At 46.1% G+C, this 20549-nt stretch overlaps 1 protein-coding gene across 3 annotated transcripts in view; it reads left to right on the top strand.

The window, feature by feature from the left end:
* TTLL4 (tubulin tyrosine ligase like 4) overlaps positions 1–20549 on the top strand; it is a 62535-nt gene that overhangs the window by 31265 nt on the left and 10721 nt on the right. For all 3 annotated transcript variants that reach the window (XM_056536845.1, XM_056536846.1, XM_056536848.1), the window contains exons 7-13: positions 7330–7403; positions 7485–7679; positions 9507–9589; positions 12217–12345; positions 13947–14069; positions 14473–14571; positions 15616–15750. In XM_056536845.1, the coding sequence (XP_056392820.1) occupies positions 7330–7403; positions 7485–7679; positions 9507–9589; positions 12217–12345; positions 13947–14069; positions 14473–14571; positions 15616–15750 (838 nt within the window). The remainder of the gene's footprint in view (positions 1–7329; positions 7404–7484; positions 7680–9506; positions 9590–12216; positions 12346–13946; positions 14070–14472; positions 14572–15615; positions 15751–20549) is intronic.

Genomic DNA, 20549 nt, shown 5'->3' with positions numbered 1-20549 from the left:
GTAAGTAACCTCCTACCTGATGTCTGGTGATCAGGACTAATATAAATATTTTCATTAAAGAGGTACTCCACTGGAAAACATTTTCTTTTTAAAGGGGTACTCCGCTGCCCTGTGTCGGAAGCTCTGCTCCCCAGCGTCCGGAAGTTTATTTTTCCGGACGCTGTGTGCGGGCTTCTGTGTTCAGGGCTGCCCCTCCTGACGTCACGCCCGCCCCCTCAGCGAAAGTCTATGCGAAGATGGCTGTCACGCCCCCTTGCTATAGACTTTCGTTGAGGGGGCGGGCGTGACATCACGAAGGGGGAGGGCGTGACATCACGAGGGGCAGCCCTGAACACGGAAGCCCGCACACAGCATCCGGAACAATAAACTTCCGGACGCTGGGGAGCAGAGCTTCCGACACAGGGCAGCGGAGTACCCCTTTTAAATCAACTGGTGCGAGAAAGTTAAACAGATTTGTAAATTACTTCTATTTAAAAATCTTAATCCTCCCCATACTTATCAGCTGCTGTATGCTACAGAGGAAGTTCTTTTCTTTTAGAATTTCCTTTCTCTCTGCTGACACCTCTGCTGTCCATTTTAGGAACTGTCCAGAGTTGCAGCAAATCCCCATAGCAAAACTCTCCTGCTCTGGACAGTTCCTGACATGGACAGAGGTGTCAGCAGAGAGCACTGTGGTCAGACAGAAAGGAAATTCAAAAAGAAAAGAACTTCACGTGGATCATACAGCAGCTAAGTACTGGAAGGGTTAAGATTTTTTAATAGAAGTAATTTACAAATTGGTTTAACTTTTTGGCACCACATGATTTAAAAGAAAATGTTTTCCAGTGGAGTACCCCTTTAAGATTAAGGTGACATGTGCTGTATTTTGCTGCTGCATATTTTCTTACCCCTTGAAGTCAATGGGAAGCAAAATATGTAGTTGATTTTGCTACCCATTGACTTGGTTGGGTAGGAAAATACGTAGTAGCTAAATACTGCACATATGACCCTTCGTTGGGGTGTATTCACACATACATACATCCTGCACATATTTTATGCCCAGGATTTGAAGATGCAGATTTTATGCTGCAGAGCTCAATGTAAACTAAATGACTGAACACATTCCGGCTAGAGTAAGTGCGTCAGACGCACAAACCGCTCGTCCTCCGCCTGCCACCCGTGACATGCTCGTCTGATGAGAATAAAGCATACCCCTGCATGGTGAGTGCCGTCTACTGTATCTTTCTTTGCTCTGCTTGACAGCTTCAAATCTGCTACTTTTAAAATCCTGTGCATCAAATATGCACAAGATACTGTATGTGTGAATATACCCTAAAGGGGTTATTTGGGTTTTTAAAATTGATGGTCTATTCTTAGCTGGAATAGCTCAGCGTATAGTGTATAGATAAGAGGGATACAGGATATCAGAAGCTTCCAGCTGAGCCTCCCCTCCCTGTGGCATGACCTTTGAAAAGGTCGCAGAGCATGCCCAGACACCTTATCCATTTATGTGATTGGCATAGCTCCTCTCTATTGCTTTCAATGTCCATGTGGCTTCCTGTAAAGCATATCTCTAAATGCTGTTAAAAACAGGTCAGGCAAGATGCTGCCCCCATAATAATGTATAAGAGATCATAAAAAAAAAAAAAAAATGTAAAAAAAGATATATATATATATATATATATATATATATATATATATATATATATATATATATATATATATATATATATATATATATATATATATATATATATATATATATATATAAAATTTTTAAAAAAATTTTTTTTTTCTTTCAGAGAATAACATCTTGTCGCTTTAATCAGTGAAAAAAATAACCCCAGGCAATACATTCCCTTTAAATCCAAGGGGTATTCCAGGAATTTTTATTTGATTTGACTATGCTACAAGGGGTGTAAAGTTAGTGTATTTCACAATATAGTGTCTGTACCTGTGTGTGACGGTTTTCTCACAATTCTTTAGTGATTTTCGCCCCAAAATTTATTTTTAACAGCATACAAAATTACTCAGGTCTTGGGTTTTTCCAAGTTGCAGTGGGTGGGTGGGTTCAATGGGTGGAGCGACCGCTGAGTGGGAGACAGATCGTTTTGCAACATCTGTAGGCACTCTGGATAGAAAACACTGGTCTTTTGAATGGATGCAGCTCATTTGTGTTTCAATGGGTGGGATGGCTGATGTGTGGGAGGGAGGAAAGTGACCTCACACTTACAAGCATGGAACTATGGGATGTGTAGAGTGAGAACGAAATCCAACAGAAAATACCCAGTTCACAAAAAGCTAGCCACAGTGTTATGGTAATTTCTCATTCAGCTCCATTGGGGGGCACAGGAACACATATCTTGCTGACACTAGGGATACATAAAAAGAAGTCGGCCCCTCCCAGTAGGGTATACCCCACCTACTGCCTTAGAGACACTCAGTTTTAGCTTAGTGTCATAGGAGGCAACACGGGCCTGGATTGCTCCAGGCCTTGTCTATTTTGTTATTTTTTTAAAGTTAGTGTTTAGATTTTTTCTTTTTGTTTTTTCTAGGTAGGGGCGACAGGAGCATGGCGCTGCCTGTTTCTCCACATGCGACTGAAGGGCACGGTTCCATAGAGTATGGTCCGTTAACCCTTCCTCACCACCGGCCAGCATCCGGTTTGTACCTTGGGTCCGAGTCGCCTATTGCCTCTGCTCGCCCCGCTTAAAGAAGCCTGGCATGATGCAGAAGGCTTAGTCTGGTGAAGACTTCTGGGGAACGGACTTCTAGGGAGGTAAGTATACCTCCATAGTCAGATGAGTATATTCCCCGGTACCCCGCTCACCCACCCAACTTCACCTAACCTAAGGCCTCTCAGGGGTTAATCATGGGAATCGCCTAACCTAAGGCCCTCAAGGGTTAATCATAGGAATAATCTTTATTTCAGGGTTGGAGGGGCATTTATTGTGAGGAAGGGGCATTCTTGGGGGGAACTGGCCGCAACTGCGGCTTACTTTTATACCAACAGCCGTCCCCACACACGGTGAGGCAGCTGCCGGCTTCTCCGGACGACATTTGCGGCCGTCCGGTCTGGGACCTACACGCCTTTTCAGTCCGCGGGCGGTCTCGGCTATTATTATCTCCGGCAGCCGTCCTTGCAGTGGGAGACGGCTGCCGGCTTCACAGGCATCAGGGCAGCATGTTCGGCCGGGAGCCAGGCCGCTACTTTAGTCCGCGGCTTTGGCCTGGTCCCGGCCACTAGTAGCTCCGTCCACTTATTCGCGCTCTCTGCGCGTCCAACGACCGCAGCGCTCGCACGGGGAGGGAATGTTCAGCCTATCCGGCGGCAGCGCGGGCACGCCAGGCTTTTCTCAGCCTCTTCCGTGCTAGCGCGCCGTAACTCCTCCCTTTCGGGATCACGTGACTCCGCTCCGGGTCCAGCACTGCCATCTTCACAGATGCTGCTGCACTCTGCTCCTGTGGGTCTTCCTTCTCGGCCGCGGCATCTCTGCTTATTCAGCCGGCTGTCCTGTATTCCTGAAGCTGCAGGGATGTCAGTCAGGAACCTGGGTGAGCTTGTTCCAGTTTTCTACTGTCACTAGTTAGCGGTCACTTACTAAGCTTGTACAGGGTGTAAGGTTAAATTTTCGGGGGGTTCGGCTGAACCCACTTGTTCTGCCTGCTCTTCCTCACACCCTACTCCCCCTGCCCAAGATGGCCCTTCAGTGTCTGTGGTCCCTGACCCTGCCCCGGTTTGGGTGTCTTCCCTCTCCCAAACCATCTCAGACTTGACACAGGTTTCCAAGGAGGTAGCTACGGCCTTAAGGCAGTCTTCCTTGTGTCCCCCTCGGGAAACAAGTTCGGCGTCTTCAGACCGTCGACGCTCCCACAAGCGCCCATGGGTCTTTTATCCTGACTCCTCTCCTGAAAACAGGCGCCGCTCGCGCACCAGGTCTCCTGCTCCTAGGCAGCGTTCCCGGTCTCGCGACCGCTCTCCTAGGGGCCGTTCTCGTTCCCCGAACCGCCCTTCCAGAACCCGGTCACCTAGATCGGGAGCCTCCACTCACCGTTCCCGATCTCCGGGTGAACTAGCGGACTCAGACCCGACTCCGCATTCGGATTCTGAAGAGCTGTCATCCATGTCTGACTTGGTGGACAGCTTGGTGTCTGCAATCAGGGACACCTTCCATCTAGAACTCTGGACCTTCGGACCCTGCTCCTGAAGTTTCCTTTACACGTACTCATCGCTCTCCCAAGGTTTTCCATCCTCATAAGGAGTTTGATGAACTTCTGGAGACCGCCTGTAAGCTGCCGGAGAAGCGCTTCCAAGGCACTAAACGGTTAAAGACTCTGTGTCCATTCCCTCAGGATCTTCTCTAAATGGACCATTCCACCATCTGTGGACCCCCCAGTCTCCTGTTTATCCAAATCCACCACTCTACCGTTGGCGGATGACTCTTCCTTTAAGGATCCCGCGGACAAACGGGTCAAGAATTTGGCCAAATACACGTTTGAGGCAGTGGGATCCTCCCTGCTCCCAGCCTTCTCTTCAACCTGGGTCGCGAAGGCCTTATCGGTGTGGGCTTCTCAGCTTTGTCAAGGGCTGTTGTCCGGGGCCTCCCCGGATGATCTGGCTGAGATTGCTCGTCAGGTTTCAAACGCAGGTGAATATTTATGCCAGGTTTCATCAGAGTCTGCTCGCTGCGGCTGTCGCGTCTGGCAATCTAGTCGCCATTCGTCGCTCTATGTCTATGTGACTCAAAGCTTGAAACGCTGATTCGGCTTCCAAGAAATCTCTGACGGAAATGGCCTTTACTGGCGGTCGCCTTTTTGGGAAACTGCTAGACGACATCATTTCCGAGGCTACGGGCGGTAAAAATTCTTTGCTTCCCTGCGGCTCGTGGGGGTTTTAGTAAGTCAACCTCCTTTCAGTCCTTTCGCTCCCTGGGCGCCAGGATAAATCGAGTCCCTCGCAGGGTAGACAGGGCCGTCCTTCAAACTTCGCCCCTCATGGAAGCAGGATAGTCGTTCCAACCGATTTCCTGCCAAATCGGGAACCCGCAAACCTTCCTCGATCTGAAGGGGCGCCCCCACCCGGGACTCCGTCTCGGGTGGGCGGTCGCTTACTTCTTTTTCGGGACATCTGGTTGGAGCAAGTCCAGGACTCCTGGGTTCGGGACGTCATCTACGACGGTAACCGAATCGAGTTCGCTTCTTTTCCCCCGGGATCGTTTTTTTTTGGTCCCGGCCTCCTCATTCACCTGCTCTGGCTGCAGGTTTTCCAGAGCAATAGCAACAGGACACATAAGGGGTTCATACTTGGCATGCCTGACATGATTCTCAGGTGGGATGTACCCCTTGGTTGTTGTTGCTGACACGTTTTCAGAGCAATGACATCAATACACATAGGCAGTTGTATACCTGTTATGCCTGTCACGCTTTCAGGTGGGATGCACTGCATAGTCATATGTTCTGACACGTTTTCAGGACATGACTGTCATGTTTGTCACCAATGTTCTCATCGGCAGGTGACCTATTCACACGCGGGACATGGTTCAAGGAATGTTCTGTTTCTCTGTAGGTAGTGTACTCCGGTAAGGTTCAATGTCCTATAACGATTGGGTTCCTTACCATTATTTTCCTCTACGGTTTGCCAGGTTTTGGCCAATATTTATAGAAGCAGCATACGATGTTTGGAGAGTTGGTTCATGAAGTACCGCGAGGTAGGGAGCCTGTCTTTCAGTTTATCTGGCAAGTTATGTGGGGACAGGTACGTGGTGTTTAGGGGGTAGCAATGGCAGCTGGCGAGGTAAATGCAATGGTGAGGGGGTCATGAGTACTGCTGGAAATTCTCTGGGAGGTTGCGGACCATGGCCTGAGTACTGGGTTGGCAGCTGATGCTCTTAACTTGCATAACGGATATATAACATATTACTACCCTATGTTTGCTGTTTTTGCCCTCTTAAAGGTGTAACCTCCGACGGCGGCTTGGGCACAGGCATGTTAGGTGAGGTAGGTTTATATTTGTATCCTTGGATACAGGTTTAGGTGAGTGGTGATATGTTTGGTTGTCTGTTAAATTAGGTAGGCTTACGTTTCCATACGCACTGGAAGGCCTTGACAATAAGTTGAAGGTTGGTTACATACCTGAATTTATGGGAGGGGCCTGGGTGGTATAAATACGTTCACGTGCAGGTTCAGGGGGCACGTCGAACGTCACGCTGTTCCACCCATTATCCCTCCCTCATTTCAGTATTTTTTCCTTCAGTCTTATTCAGGGTATGCCCTCTTAAAGGTGTACCCTCCGATGGTGGCCTAGGCACAACTCTGCCGCATGTTAAGTGAGGTAGGTTTATATTTGTATCCTTGGATACAGGTTTAGGTGAGTGGTGATATGTTTGGTTGTCTCTTAAATTAGGTAGGCTTACGTTTCCATAAGCACTGGAAGGCCTTGACCATAAATATATATATATTCCGTAGACACAAAGCTGATTACTTCGGTCATCCCACTATTAGGTCTCAGTGATCCACTGTTATCTTCGAGGGTACTTTGCAGAAAGTGTTTAATTTTTCTGCAATTTTCCTACATTAAGCATTTCCCTTGGAATCCAAATCACATGTTCTTAAACCTAGATGCTGGGTCCTCCAAAGACCCTTTGTAACCACATTGGGCAGACTAGGTGGGTCGAATGGCTCGAATCTGCCAACACATTCTATGGTTTTGGTTAAAAGGGCAGATCTAGGACCCTCCGGAATTCCCTGTTGTATACATGCTGAAATAGAAAGGATGGAAAAGCGCTCCACTGTGAAGGACAATATATAAAGGAGGTGAGCCCCTATCAATAGAGTAACTCACCAGATGGTGTTGTGCTATGAAAGAGGCACAACACTCTTGTATGCATGTAATCCTTTCGGAGGGTTGTGATGGAGATCCCGCCTGGACATCCACCTAGGTCTGCAGCTTATCCCGCCCTCGGCAAGGCATAGGGAACGTGAATTGATGATTGTGCACTTTTCCGGTACACAGGTAATAGGGATATTACAGCGCTGTCCACAACCAAGGTGAGTAGTTTTAAAAGTTTTTTTTATTTTACATGTAACGCGTTTCAAGGTCGCTCCGTCCTCTTCCTCCGCAGGAGGAAGAGGACGGAGCGTCCTTGAAACGCGTTACATGTAAAATAAATAAAAAAAACTTTTAAAACTACTCACCTTGGTTGTGGACAGCGCTGTAATATCCCTATCACCTGTGCACCGGAAAAGTGCACAATCATCAATTCCCTGTTGTATACATGACTGTGTCTTAGGATATTGCACTATATAAGCCCCGCTGTCTCTGTATTAACTAAGATTAATCTTTACTTGCAGAGAACGATTGGTTGGCTTGCTGGGGTCATCACATGAAGTCTACAGGCTTCAAGGCTATCAAAGACTACCAAAAGGTAAATATCCCCAAAATAAGGAATTATTCAGGTCTTTTAGTTTCCATTTTCTGACCTTTTGTTCTCTCTTTGTCCCAACAGCTGAACCATTTTCCAGGCTCCTTTCAAATCGGAAGGAAAGACCGTCTGTGGAGAAACCTGTCCAAAATGCAGGCTCGCTTTGGAAGGAAAGAATTCAACTTCTTCCCTCAGTCCTTTGTGCTTCCACAAGATATCAAACTGCTGAGAAAAGCCTGGGAGGAGGGCGGGACGCGGCAAAAATGGATCGTGAAGCCGGTACGGGATGAATTTCGTGAATCGGCAGTGGATGCCGCCTTCAGCGGCTTCTACCTATGTCTTTTATACACCGCTCTGTACATTACAGGATTACGGAGCCTCAAAGGGGGGGGGGGGGGGGGTACTCCATCAACTGATGCTAGAAAATGAAACAGATTTGTAAATTGCTTCTATTTCTATCTTAATCATTCCAGTACTTATCAGCTGCTTTATGCTCCACAGGAAGTTTTTTTTCTTTTTGAATTTCCTTTCTACCTGTCCACAGTGCTCTCTGCTCACACCTCTGTCCATGTCAGGAACTGTCCGTAGCAGGAGAGGTTTGCTATGGGGATCTGCTCCTACTCTGAACAGTTCCTAAAATGGACAGAGGTGTCAGCAGAGAGCACTGTGGTCAGGTAGAAAAGAATGTCAAAAAGAAAAGAACTTTCTATGGAGCATACAGCAGCTAATAAGTACTGGAAGGATTAAGATTTTTTAATAGAAGTAATTTACAAATCTGTTTTAACTTTCTGGCACCAGGTGATTTAAAAAAGGAAAAATAAAAAAGTTTTCCACCGGAGTACCCGTTTAAGGGAATCTTTCACCTAGATATCCGCGATATAACTGCTTAGCACGGTTATGTAACACTGGTAACTATGACAGTATGTTCACACGACAGAATGTGCGTGCGGAATTTCACATGAATATTCTACAGGGACGTTCCGCAGCAGCATATTCCTATTGATTTCAATGGGAATCTGCTGCGTTGTTTACACGGCAGTATTTCGGCGCCATATTTTTCCGCCGCAGAAATTTTGATTCCGGTGTCCGCAGAAAGATTAGTTAAATCAATTTTTTGTGTGGCGTCCGCAAGGAAATGCATTGCCGTCTATGAGAGTGCATTTCTGAGCGGTCCTAGCGCCCGCTGGTTAGTTAAATGTACTGAATGTCCGCCGCTTTTTTTCGTTTGGACATAACACACATTTTTTGCCCATCTGAAAAGTCAAATAGGCGTGTCCCATGCGCTGATGTTTCCCGGACTCTAACGCCTCTGCCCGCTTGCTTCCTCCACTTTTATGGATGACGGTAAGGGCACTGATGGTCATTATGTTCATCCGTATTGCAGCGCACACACAGTGCGTCCTTACTTTCAGCAGCTGTACCCTCACTGTCTTACCGCGCATGTTCCGTCAGTGCTCTGGCTGTTAACCATAGAAGGAGAGGGCGATGGAAGCGAGCGAAGCAATTTATTTTTTCAGTATTGGCGCTACAGACAAGCTAATGATGGCTTATTTTATTCTCATTGTTACCAGTGCTACATAACAGTGCTAGAAGTTATATAGTGGACGGAGCCGTAAATTGCTCTATACATTGTGGACTGGCCAAGTCTGGTGACTGCAGCTCCGCTCCTATTGAAGTGAATGAGATCTGTAACCCAGCATGACCACTATGCAGTGTATGGAGGTCTCCATACATGGGCGCCATAGATCTGGTGTTCTCCTTATCTGCAGGGGGTGTCTGATGTTGGCACCCCACCGGTTGGATAGTGATGGCTGAGCGTAGGCCATCAGTAAAGCTTCCAATAGACCCCTGCTTTTTATGATAAGTCTATGGCTCTGTATAAACTTTGCTGTATACAGAGAGTGCGCGCTGATGGTCTATTCACACGAACAGTATTCTGCGCAGATTTGACGCGCAGGATTTTCTGCTGCAGATTTCAATGTAAACTGAATGACTGACTGAGCACAGCTTGAAATCCTGCGCAGAATACTGTACATGTGAATAGACCCTGAAGATGCACAATGAATCCTGAATGTTAATGTTTCCCTCTCCGTCTCTCTTTTCCAGCCTGCATCAGCCAGAGGAATGGGGATCCAGGTTATACATAAATGGAGCCAGCTTCCGAAGAGGAGACCGCTGCTAGTGCAGAGGTACGGTCATTTAGGCACCTGTGTCATGTATAGTAGTGTGGGCACCCGTGTCATGTATGGACGTGTGGGCACCCGTGTCATGTATGGACGTGTGGGCACCCGTGTCATGTATGGACGTGTGGGCACCCGTGTCATGTATGGACGTGTGGGCACCGGTGTCATGTATGGACGTGTGGGCACCGGTGTCATGTATGGACGTGTGGGGGCACCGGTGTCATGTATGGACGTGTGGGGGCACCGGTGTCATGTATGGACGTGTGGGGGCACCGGTGTCATGTATGGACGTGTGGGGGCACCGGTGTAATGTATGGACGTGTGTGGGGGCACCCGTGTCGTGTATGGTCGTGTGTGGGGGCACCCGTGTCGTGTATGGTCGTGTGTGGGGGCCCCCGTGTCGTGTGTGTGTGTGGGCCCCCATGTCGTGTATGGTCGTGTGTGTGGGCCCCCGTGTCGTGTATGGTCGTGTGTGTGGGCACACGTGTCGTGTATGGTCGTGTGTGGGGGCCCCCGTGTCGTGTGTGGGGGCCCCAGTGTCGTGTATGGTCGTGTGTGTGGGCCCCCGTGTCGTGTATGGTCGTGTGTGTGGGCACACGTGTCGTGTATGGTCGTGTGTGGGGGCCCCCATGTCGTGTGTGGGGGCCCCAGTGTCGTGTATGGTCGTGTGTGGGGGCACACGTGTCGTGTATGGTCGTGTGTGTGGGCACACGTGTTGTGTATGGTCGTGTGTGTGGGCACACGTGTCGTGTATGGTCGTGTGGGGGGCACCGGAACCATATAAATCAATGACTGGTGTAGCCAGATGACACCGTGCTGCACATTTGTGGAATTGTCCTGTTGTATACATTACAAGCAGTCCTATTACATTGCTTCTGAATTCTTCTTTGTAACCACAACAACAAATCTGCTGACATTTTCTGCCACTATCCTGTTTATCTGAATATGACTTGAAAATTATATTCACATTCACATATACGTGTACTTACAATTCCCATCTGTGCAAATGCTGCAAGAACAGAACGAGACTATAAATCTGCAGAAACTTCATAAATCTGCTGCGTGTGAATGTAACCAAATACAGATATATATCCGATTCCCCAAATCTATCTCTCATCTCACACCTTTCTCTCATATCTCGCTCTCTCATATCTATCTCTCTATCTCATATCCATCTATCTATCTCTCTCATATCTATCTATCTCATATCTATCTATCTCATATCTATCTCTCTATCTCATATCCATCTATCTATCTCTCTCATATCTATCTATCTCATATCTATCTATCTCATATCTATCTATCTATCTCATATCTATCTATCTCATATCTATCTCTCTATCTCATATCCATCTATCTATCTATCTATCTCATATCTACCTATCTCATATCTCATATCTATCTATCTAATATCTATCTATCTCATATCTATCTATCTATCTGATATCTATCTCATCTATCTATATCTATCTCATATCTACCTATCTCATATCTCATATCTATCTATCTAATATCTATCTATCTCATATCTATCTATCTATCTGATATCTATCTCATATCTATCTATCTATCTATCTATCTCATATCTATCTATCTAATATCTATCTATCTCATATCTATCTATCTCATATCTATCTATCTCATATCTATCTATCTCATATCTATCTATCTCATATCTATCTATCTATCTATCTCATATCTATCTATCTCATATCTATCTATCTCATATCTATCTATCTAATATCTATCTATCTATCTATCTGATATCTATCTCATATCTATCTATCTCATATCTATCTATCTCATATCTATCTATCTCATATCTATCTATCTCATATCTATCTATCTCATATCTATCTATCTCATATCTATCTATCTCATATCTATCTATCTCATGTCTATCTATCTCATGTCTATCTATCTCATGTCTATCTATCTCATGTCTATCTATCTCATGTCTATCTATCTCATGTCTATCTATCTCATGTCTATCTATCTCATGTCTATCTATCTCATGTCTATCTATCTCATGTCTATCTATCTCATGTCTATCTATCTCATGTCTATCTATCTCATGTCTATCTATCTCATGTCTATCTATCTCATGTCTATCTATCTCATGTCTATCTCATATCTGTCTATCTCATATCTGTCTATCTCATATCTGTCTATCTCATATCTGTCTATCTCATATCTGTCTATCTCATATCTGTCTATCTCATATCTGTCTATCTCATATCTGTCTATCTCATATCTGTCTATCTCATATCTGTCTATCTCATATCTGTCTATCTCATGCCTATCTCCTGCCTATCTCCTGCCTATCTCTCTATCTCAATGTTTTAGAAAACCATGTCAGAGCTGTAATTCATTTTGGTTGCTATTTGGCTTTCACCAGAAACCGATGTAACTAAGAAAGGGCTAGATAGAAACCTGACTGGATACTACAGTGTTTCCCAACAAGTGTGCCTCCCGCTGTTGTAAAACTACATCTTCCAGCATGCCCGGACAGCCAACGGCTGTCCGGGCATGCTGGAAGTTGTAGTCTTGCAACTGCTGGAGGCACTCTGGATGAGAGAAACTGGGATCCAAAGTCCACAGCCTGGTAAGATTTCTTTTTTGTCTTTCCGCAGGTACTTGCACAAACCCTACCTCATCAGTGGCAGTAAGTTTGACTTGCGGATCTATGTTTACGTCACGTCGTATGACCCCCTCAGAGTCTACCTGTTTAACGACGGCTTGGTGCGATTTGCCAGCTGCAAGTATGTTCCTCAGTCTTAGTCTTAGTTTTTGTTTCTTTTTTTATTTGGCACCATTATTTCTCACACCCTCCAGAGAGCAGCTTTGGTGCAAAAGCTCGGCAGACGGTATATACTCTGTGTATGTGAGCGTATGACCTCCTCTCATACCGAGCTTGGGCAGTATTTTTAGATCTCTCATGGCAGGTTGTGGGAATTGATAGGATACCAATATGTCAGGTAACAAGAAGAGTAAAGGCAATACCACCATTTTTAGAATAGCCATCCTATCTGCCATAATAGGAATTGCTATTTAAAAGTGGTATTTAATATAAGTGTCTGATTGTCGAGACTTTCACCACTCACCAGTTTGGGCGTTGCTTGTTTCCAGTTTGACCAGAGTCGGAGTCAAGTATGCGGACTACTGCTCCATTCATACTTTATGGGACTGACGAAAATAGCCAAGCTGTCAGCTATCTTTGGCTGTCCCTATTGAGAGTGAATGGAGCTGCAGTGCGTGCTCTCGGGGGCACCCAATTCTTGTGATCAGTGATGTCTCACCAGATACGGGTCTCCTGTCCTATAAATGGGTAGTAAGTTGTCATTGTGGGGCAATCTTATTCTATACAACCCCTTTCTATAGGAGTATTCCTATCTGTAAATAAGTGGTATATTGTTAGGGTACACCTGGAGCTAGGCGGTATGAACAAAAAATGTGTATTGCGGTATTTTTGTAAGGGATGGCGGTTCCACGGTATTTAACGGTATTCTCTCCCCCCCCCCCCCATGTGTCCTGTGCGCCACTGCTCTTCAAACACCCCCCCCCCCCCCCCCAATGAATGTTCAGCTGCGCTGTCCCCACATCATGTCACCTGCAAGCGCTCCTCTGCTCATCCTATGAGTTGCGTGCCGCCGGCGCTAGAAATCTGTACTGTACTCCAAATAACATTTCCCAGGCTGAAAAACTAAACAAAATAAACTTTAGGCTGCCAACGTTCCCCCGTTGCTATGGTGCCATCTTCACTGTCCTGCACTGCAGTCCTCTTGCTTTTTCCTTGGGACGGGAAAGTCACAGAGCCGCCAGCCTATCATCAGCCGGGGCGGGACATTGCTGCGGCTGGCGATAGGCGGAGTGCACTGTCATGTATGAAGCCGGCCTGCTCCTTACATGACAGTGGGCTCAGCCTATCAGCGGCCGGGGCGGGACATCTCTGCAGCCGGCGATAGGCTGACGGCTCTGTGATGTTCCCATCCCCAGGACCGCAGTGGAGGGACCGTGAGGCGGGGAACGTCGGAAGGGGAGTTAAAGTTTTTGTGTATTTTTGCAACCCGGGCAACGTTATTTGGAGTACAGTACAGATTTCTAGCGCCGGCGGCCCGCAACTCATAGGAGGATGAGCAGAGGAGCGCTTGCCGTGACATGATGTGGGGACAGCGCTGGCCTGATAATTCATTTGGTTGGGGGGGGGGGAGAAAAGCAGAACAGCCCTCGCGGGTCACATGATTAGTTCCCCGATGTGAGGACAGCGCGCTGCGGCAGATAATTCGCTATTTCAGCGCATTTCGCAGTTGTTTGTATTGAATCTAATGACACTTTTTTTTTTTTTTTATCTTTTTTTTCCCAGGTATTCGTCATCCATGAAAAGCCTAAGCAACAAATTCATGCACTTAACAAACTATTCTGTGAATAAGAAGAATGTGGATTACAAGGCGAACGCGGATGAGTCTGCCTGTCAGGGGCATAAATGGTACGTGCGGGTGTCATACGATGGAACGGATCATGATAATGAGGAGATAGAAGTGTCTGGTGGGAACATGACTGCTCTGTCCTGAGGTCACGTACTGTACGTGTTACTTCATGTTCTGGGCCTTCTAAATATGTGACTAGGACAGACATGAAATAGTGTTGTGTGAGTCAGGCCGGAGGTCATATTTATTCTTGTGGCTTAAGACTGAGCTTCTCCCACGTTTTCTGCCCTTTTTTTTAAATTTTTTTTAAAAGGGAACCTTTCCCGTTTCATGCTGCCCAAAACGCGGTCAGCATGTAACCGATGCAGGCGGCAGAAAGCACGGACACTGAGTTACTATGAAACTGTTGGGCATTTAGGGACAAATGATAGGACTGGGATACTAAGTGAACTTTCCCCGCAGGGCACTGAAGGCGTTGTGGAGCTACCTCAACCAGAAGGGTTTCAGCAGTGACAAAATTTGGGAGAAGATCAAAGAGATGGTGATAAAGACCATTATTGCGTAAGTAAAAATTCATTTCCAGTTCTCCTCACATATCTGGGCTCGAGGCATGAACATAAAACTTTATCAATTTTTATAAAAAAATAAATAAATAATAATAATTTTTAATTTCCTTAGGGCCCATTCACACTACAGAATTTAAACCAGCCCCCTTGGCGTGGCAATTAATGGGATTCCTTAGTGTGAACAGGCCCTTAAAGTTTTAGTCGGTATGGCATAAAAACAAGAAGGAAAAAACGCTGCAACTCACCACATTCAAGCATTTCTTTTATTGCTGTCACAGCTTCAGTGCAAATACTGCTAGCGGTGGATAGACATCGGGGCTGTGAATAGGGGAGAGAGGGCGAAGTGGATGCTGCGGGGAGGTCCTTAGGTCTGGGGACCTCCCCGCAGCGTCCACTTCGCCCTCTCTCCCCTATTCACAGCCCCGATGTCTATCCACCGCTAGCAGTATTTGCACTGAAGCTGTGACAGCAATAAAAGAAAAGCTTTGCCCCCCCCCTTCTCTGCACTATCTTCCCTCCCTAGTTTAAACACTCCTCCACCCTTCTAGCCATCTTCTCCCCAAACACAGCTGCACCCTCCCTACAGTGCAGCCCGTCCCTACAGTAGAGCCGATATCCGACAGCGAAGTCGTCCCTTTTCTCCATGAACCCAAACATCTCCGGTTTTCGTTTGCATACATGGAACATTGCACAGCATTGGTCAGTGTGATCGGCGCTCCATTAGTGCAGGCTGCTGAAGCTGCAGGGCCGATCAGATGTAGATGGAGACTCCTGCCCGTCCTCTCAGCTGCTTAGGACCCTATGATCCCGCTCTGGCTCTCCCGATCAGTTCCACTGAGCCAATCAGCAATTCATTATTGCCATTTAAGAGTTAACGCCATCACCCTGATCACCAACCGGCTGTGAAGCGCGCTCCGCTCCGGAGCACGCTTCATAGACAAGGAGCGGGTGTAGGGTATACACTTCAGGCCTGTGTCTTCTAGGGGTTAGGCCATATGTAAATATTTATAGTTAATTACATTTTACATTTCAATTTTAGTTCTGAGCCCTATGTGAACAGCTTAATGAAGATGTACGTACAGAACCCGCACAGCTGCCATGAATTGTTCGGCTTTGATATCATGTTGGATGAGAACCTGAAGCCGTGGGTCCTAGAAGTGAACATCTCACCCAGGTAACCTATGTGACATTATATAGTGAAACAAGCGTCATAGATTGGACTGTCCCCAAGAAAAATCTACTGAACATTACCAACATTTTCATCTTAAAAGGGAACTCCGCCCCTAGACATCTTATCCACTATCCAAAGGAGCAGCGGGACCCCTGCGATCTCTGCTGCGGCACCCCAGACATCTGATGCACGGAGCAAACTTCGCTCCATGCCGGATGAATGGCGAGGCGGGGCGGAGGCTTGTGATGTCACGGCCACGCCCCCTCAATGCAAGTCTATGGGAGGGGGCGTGACGCAGTCACGCCCCCTTCTTATAGACTAGCATTGAGGGGGCATGGCCGTTATGTCATAATCCTCCGTCGCTCCACCCGACGCTCTAAACGAAGGTCGGGGTCCCCAACGATCAGACATATTATCCCCTATCCTTTGGATAGGGGATAAGATATCTAGGGCCGGAGTACCCCTTTAATGACTCAAACAAGTGTCCCCTATGACTCGCAACTCCCGTTATTCTCTGATAGCCAAAGGATTAATCCCAAGATTAGACATTCAGGTAGTGGATGAACGAAAAAAGACCTCTGTGTACATAAAACAATAAAACCAGTACAGTATAAGATTACGCGTTTCGGGGGAGCCACCCCCTTCTTCTGATCCCTGATCTGAAGAAGGGGGTGGCTCCCCCGAAACGCGTAATCTTATTATGTACTGGTTTTATTGTTTTATGTATTTGCAGTAAACCTCCAAGCTTTTATATCTACTCTTCTCTGGACTTGGGTTTATTACTACCATCCACGGAACCAGCAGCGCCACACAGAGGTCCATTTTTATTCATTCACTACCTGCCTTTCTCCATGAGACTGTTTTACCTCACCTGCAACCTCGGCACAGCAGGGAGCTGAGAATTTACTTCCTAAGGGGCCCACACACCCTGCATCCCCTCCCCCCCCACTCCACTTCCCTTCACCCATACAGTATCACACTAGGTGCCCCCGCCGGTCTCTTGCTCATTTCTATCTATAAGATTAGAAATTGTCCTCTATCCACAGGGTAGAAGTGTTAGGTGGGCGGCTGACTGACTGCTGGGAAGGGGGTGGCGCGTTTGTTCTTCTCTCTGCTCCATTCGAAGCAAAGACTAGGCCCGTTCTCAAGATCAGGGGGCATCCCAAAGGTCCCCACCGCACTGCGATCTGACACCTCGAGGAGTTTTACTTGTTGTTTAGATTTATTTGAAGCCCTACTCTGCCTCCATTGTAGTATTTGCTCTCTATAGTCAGACTTGTACTGGCTCTTTCCTTTTGTGATGCTGGGAGTTGTAGTTAGTTATCCTGCCTGGGCCGGTTTCCAGTCAGTACATGGAAATTTTGTCATGAAAATACCTACCAGCCTTCAACAACAGAGCGACTCCCAGATGTCCTCTGTGTACTCCTAGGAGCCGGCCAGCAATGTCAGTAATGTTGTATTGGATTAACCTTTAAATCGACACGAGCGCTCAGTTTATGTACTAAATCTCATTGTTCCCCAAATACTTCCACATATTTAGCAATGTAAGGCTGCATTCACACCACGTTTTTGCAATACAGTTCTCGTATACGTTTTCTGTATATGTCCGGAACCGCATTGAAAACCGTATGCATTGACTCTCCATTGAAAACAGTATGCCAAACGATGCATCAGGTTGTGTCAGTTTTGCATCCTGTACAGTTTTGTCAGTTTTTCCCGTACCCAAAACCGTAGTCTACCACTGTTTTTGGTCCGGGTGAAAAACTGTATTAAACCGTATACATTTTTTTTTTTAAACATGGGAGTCAATGGGAACCGTATGTGCGTACAGTTCCATACGGTTTTCACCATACGGTTTTTTGACTCTGCACAGTTTTTTTTCTTAGAATTTCAATCAAACAAGTGAAACTTTATTCAAAATGTGGTGAAAAGTTAAAAACGTATACGTTTTTTTCTTAAAAAACGGATGCAACCGGACATAATTTTTCAAACCGTATACGGGTTGAAATTTGTACACACATTTTGATACAGTTTAGTCAGGTTTTGAGGAATCGGTTTTCATCAAAAACCGGATACTGGAACTGTATAGCAAAAACGTGGTGTGAATGCAGAAGAGAGAAAGAAAGAGGCTGCACTCACCAGTTGTTTTCTTCCGTGCTTTATTCAACAGACGACATGGGGGTCACACAATGCGGGTGCTTCCAGTAAGCAGAGCGACATGTTTCGCACTGTCAGCGCATCATCTGGCTCATGTGGCATACCTTGCAAGATCCCAACCTTATATAACACTCCCAATTCTACTCACCTGTCCGGTGATTGCGGTTCCGGCGTGGGCCTCCATTCATCATTCCGTGCTGGACAGCCGTCTGAGAGCAATGACGCCATTTGAGCGCCGAGCCCCCGGCGTCACGTGATCTGGCTCACGTGACTGCTCAGCCCGTCCCACGCAAGGGGAATCCCGATACGTAGGACCGTGGCGGTGTCACAGAGGTGCTGAACACGTGACCTCCTGGTGCCAGGCAACTACACGGACGTCACAATTTAGTTAAAGGGGTACTCCGGTAAAAAAAACACATAATTTTATTTTTATGTTTAAATCAACTGGTGCCAGAAAGTTAAACAGATTTGTAAATGTCTTCTATTAAAAAATCTTAATCCTTCCAGTACTTTTTAGCAGCTGTATGCTACAGAGGAAATTTATTTTCTTTTTCAATTTCTTATTTGTATTGTCCACAGTTCTCTCTGCTGACGCCTCTGTCCGTGTCAGGAACTGTCCAGAGCAGCATAGGTTTGCTATGGGGATTTTTCTCCTACTCTGGACAGTTCCTGATACGGGCATCAGGTGTCAGCAGAGAGCACTGTGGACAATACAAATAAGAAATTCAAAAAGAAAAGAAATTTCCTCTGTAGCATACAGCTGCTAAAAAGTACTGGAGGGGTAAAGATTTTTTAATAGAAATCATTTACAAATCTGTTTAACTTTCTGGCACCAGTTGATTTAAAAAAATAAAAAAAATAAAAATAAAAATGTTTTCCACTGGAGTACCCCTTTAAGTCAGATTTTGTCTTTCCTTTATTTGTATACCCACAGCAGCATTGTGTGCATTGCAGTTTGGGTGTCTGGTTTGTGAAGGCTGCAAGGCTCTGTGCACATTGTGTTACTTGTCAGAAAGTTTTTCCAATGTAAGGATCCAACATATGCCACTAGGCCACTGTCTCCCAACCAGGGCGCCTCCAGCTGTTGCAAAACTACAACTCCCAGAATGCTGGAAGTTGTAGTTTTGCAACAGCTGGAGGCACCCTGGTTGGGAAACACTGATATAGACAAACAGAATCATACATCACACAATAGGTCCATCTGTATGTAAATGTATAGTGCACATTGTATGTTTTTGTGCGGTTCTGTTAGGCCCCTTTTACACTACAGGTATCATCCTGTTAAAAAACCTCGTTATTACTCCCGACAAAAAGTCCTGAAAGCGGCCGGAAAAAAACCCAATCATGTCAATGTGATTTTATTTTTTTTTTTTAAACATCCTTTGTATTTTTGTCGGCACAAAAGACATACACAAATTTTTGGTCCGGCAAAAAAAAAAAAAGGTGAAAAAAACCGGATGTTAAAATTTAACATTAAAGTCTATGGGAACCGGATGTTCAAAAAAAACCATCTGTTATCATCAGTTATTGTCAGTTTTTTTTTTAACATCTCTTTTTTTTGTACTGAGTATGCTCAGTACAGCTTTACAAAAAAAAAGGGGTTAAGAACCTGATTTAAAAAAAAAAAGGGATGTAACTGGTAATAACGGATGACAACTGATTAACAACATCAGTTTTTTAAAGAAAAAACCCATTAAAAATAACGGATGATGGTCATCAGTTATGATCCGTTATTACCAGTTGTTGCATCCTTTTTTTTCCATCCGTTATTGTAAAATAACGGCAGTAAAAAAGCAGGACGATACCTGTAGTGTGAAAGGGGCCTTATAGGAGCTTCCCCACACAGCCTAAGGGTATCCCAACATAAAGAACCCTGACTGGCACCAAAGGACACTATATAGGACTTTGTTTAAATGGAGCCCCATGAGTATGTTGGTGTATTCGGCAAAACATGGTGTGCAGACACAGCGTACACAGAGCCTTAGTGTATCGAAGTAAAATAGGGCCGCAACCTTCAATCTACTTTATTGATAAAGGGAATCGGCGATAACTATTGCCATTATTATAAATTGTAGTTAGGGGGCGGGGCCTAAAACATGAAAGACCTAACTATAGTTAATACTTTCCCTGCTCACACATGTTCCCCTCCGCCTCCCCTTGCTCTCTGTTGCCTCCTGAAGATGCTGCTGACCTGCGGCCCAGCTCCAGCAGTTAGACCACGGCCTGGAGTGTATTTCGGAGCTGGTGCCGGCTTTGGTTCTTCAGCCCCTGTGGTCCATTCATCGTTGCTCTGGCTCATGGGTTAACTCTTCAGGTGCTGTCCCCGATCTCCTAATCCTGCATTTTTTTTTTTTATCCGATTAATCGATAAAAAATTTGCCAACTACCGTATTTATCGGCGTATAACACGCACTGTGTGCGTGTTATACGCCAATACACCCCCAGGAAAGGCAGGGGGAGAGAGGCCGTCGCTGCCCGCTTCTCTCCCCCTGCCTTTCCTGGGGTCTAGAGCGCTGCTGTCGGCCCTTCTCACCCCCTGGCTATTGGCGCCGCTGCCTGTTCTGTCCCCCTGACTATCGGTGCCGGCGCCGTTAGCCAGGGAGAGAGAAGCTGCGCCGACAGCCAGGGGGAGAGAAGGGGCAGCG

Source organism: Hyla sarda, chromosome 8, assembly GCF_029499605.1.
Source record: "Hyla sarda isolate aHylSar1 chromosome 8, aHylSar1.hap1, whole genome shotgun sequence".
NCBI lineage: Eukaryota > Metazoa > Chordata > Amphibia > Anura > Hylidae > Hyla > Hyla sarda.
Note: the sequence above shows the minus strand (reverse complement) of the source record. Positions and strands in the feature narration are given on the sequence as shown.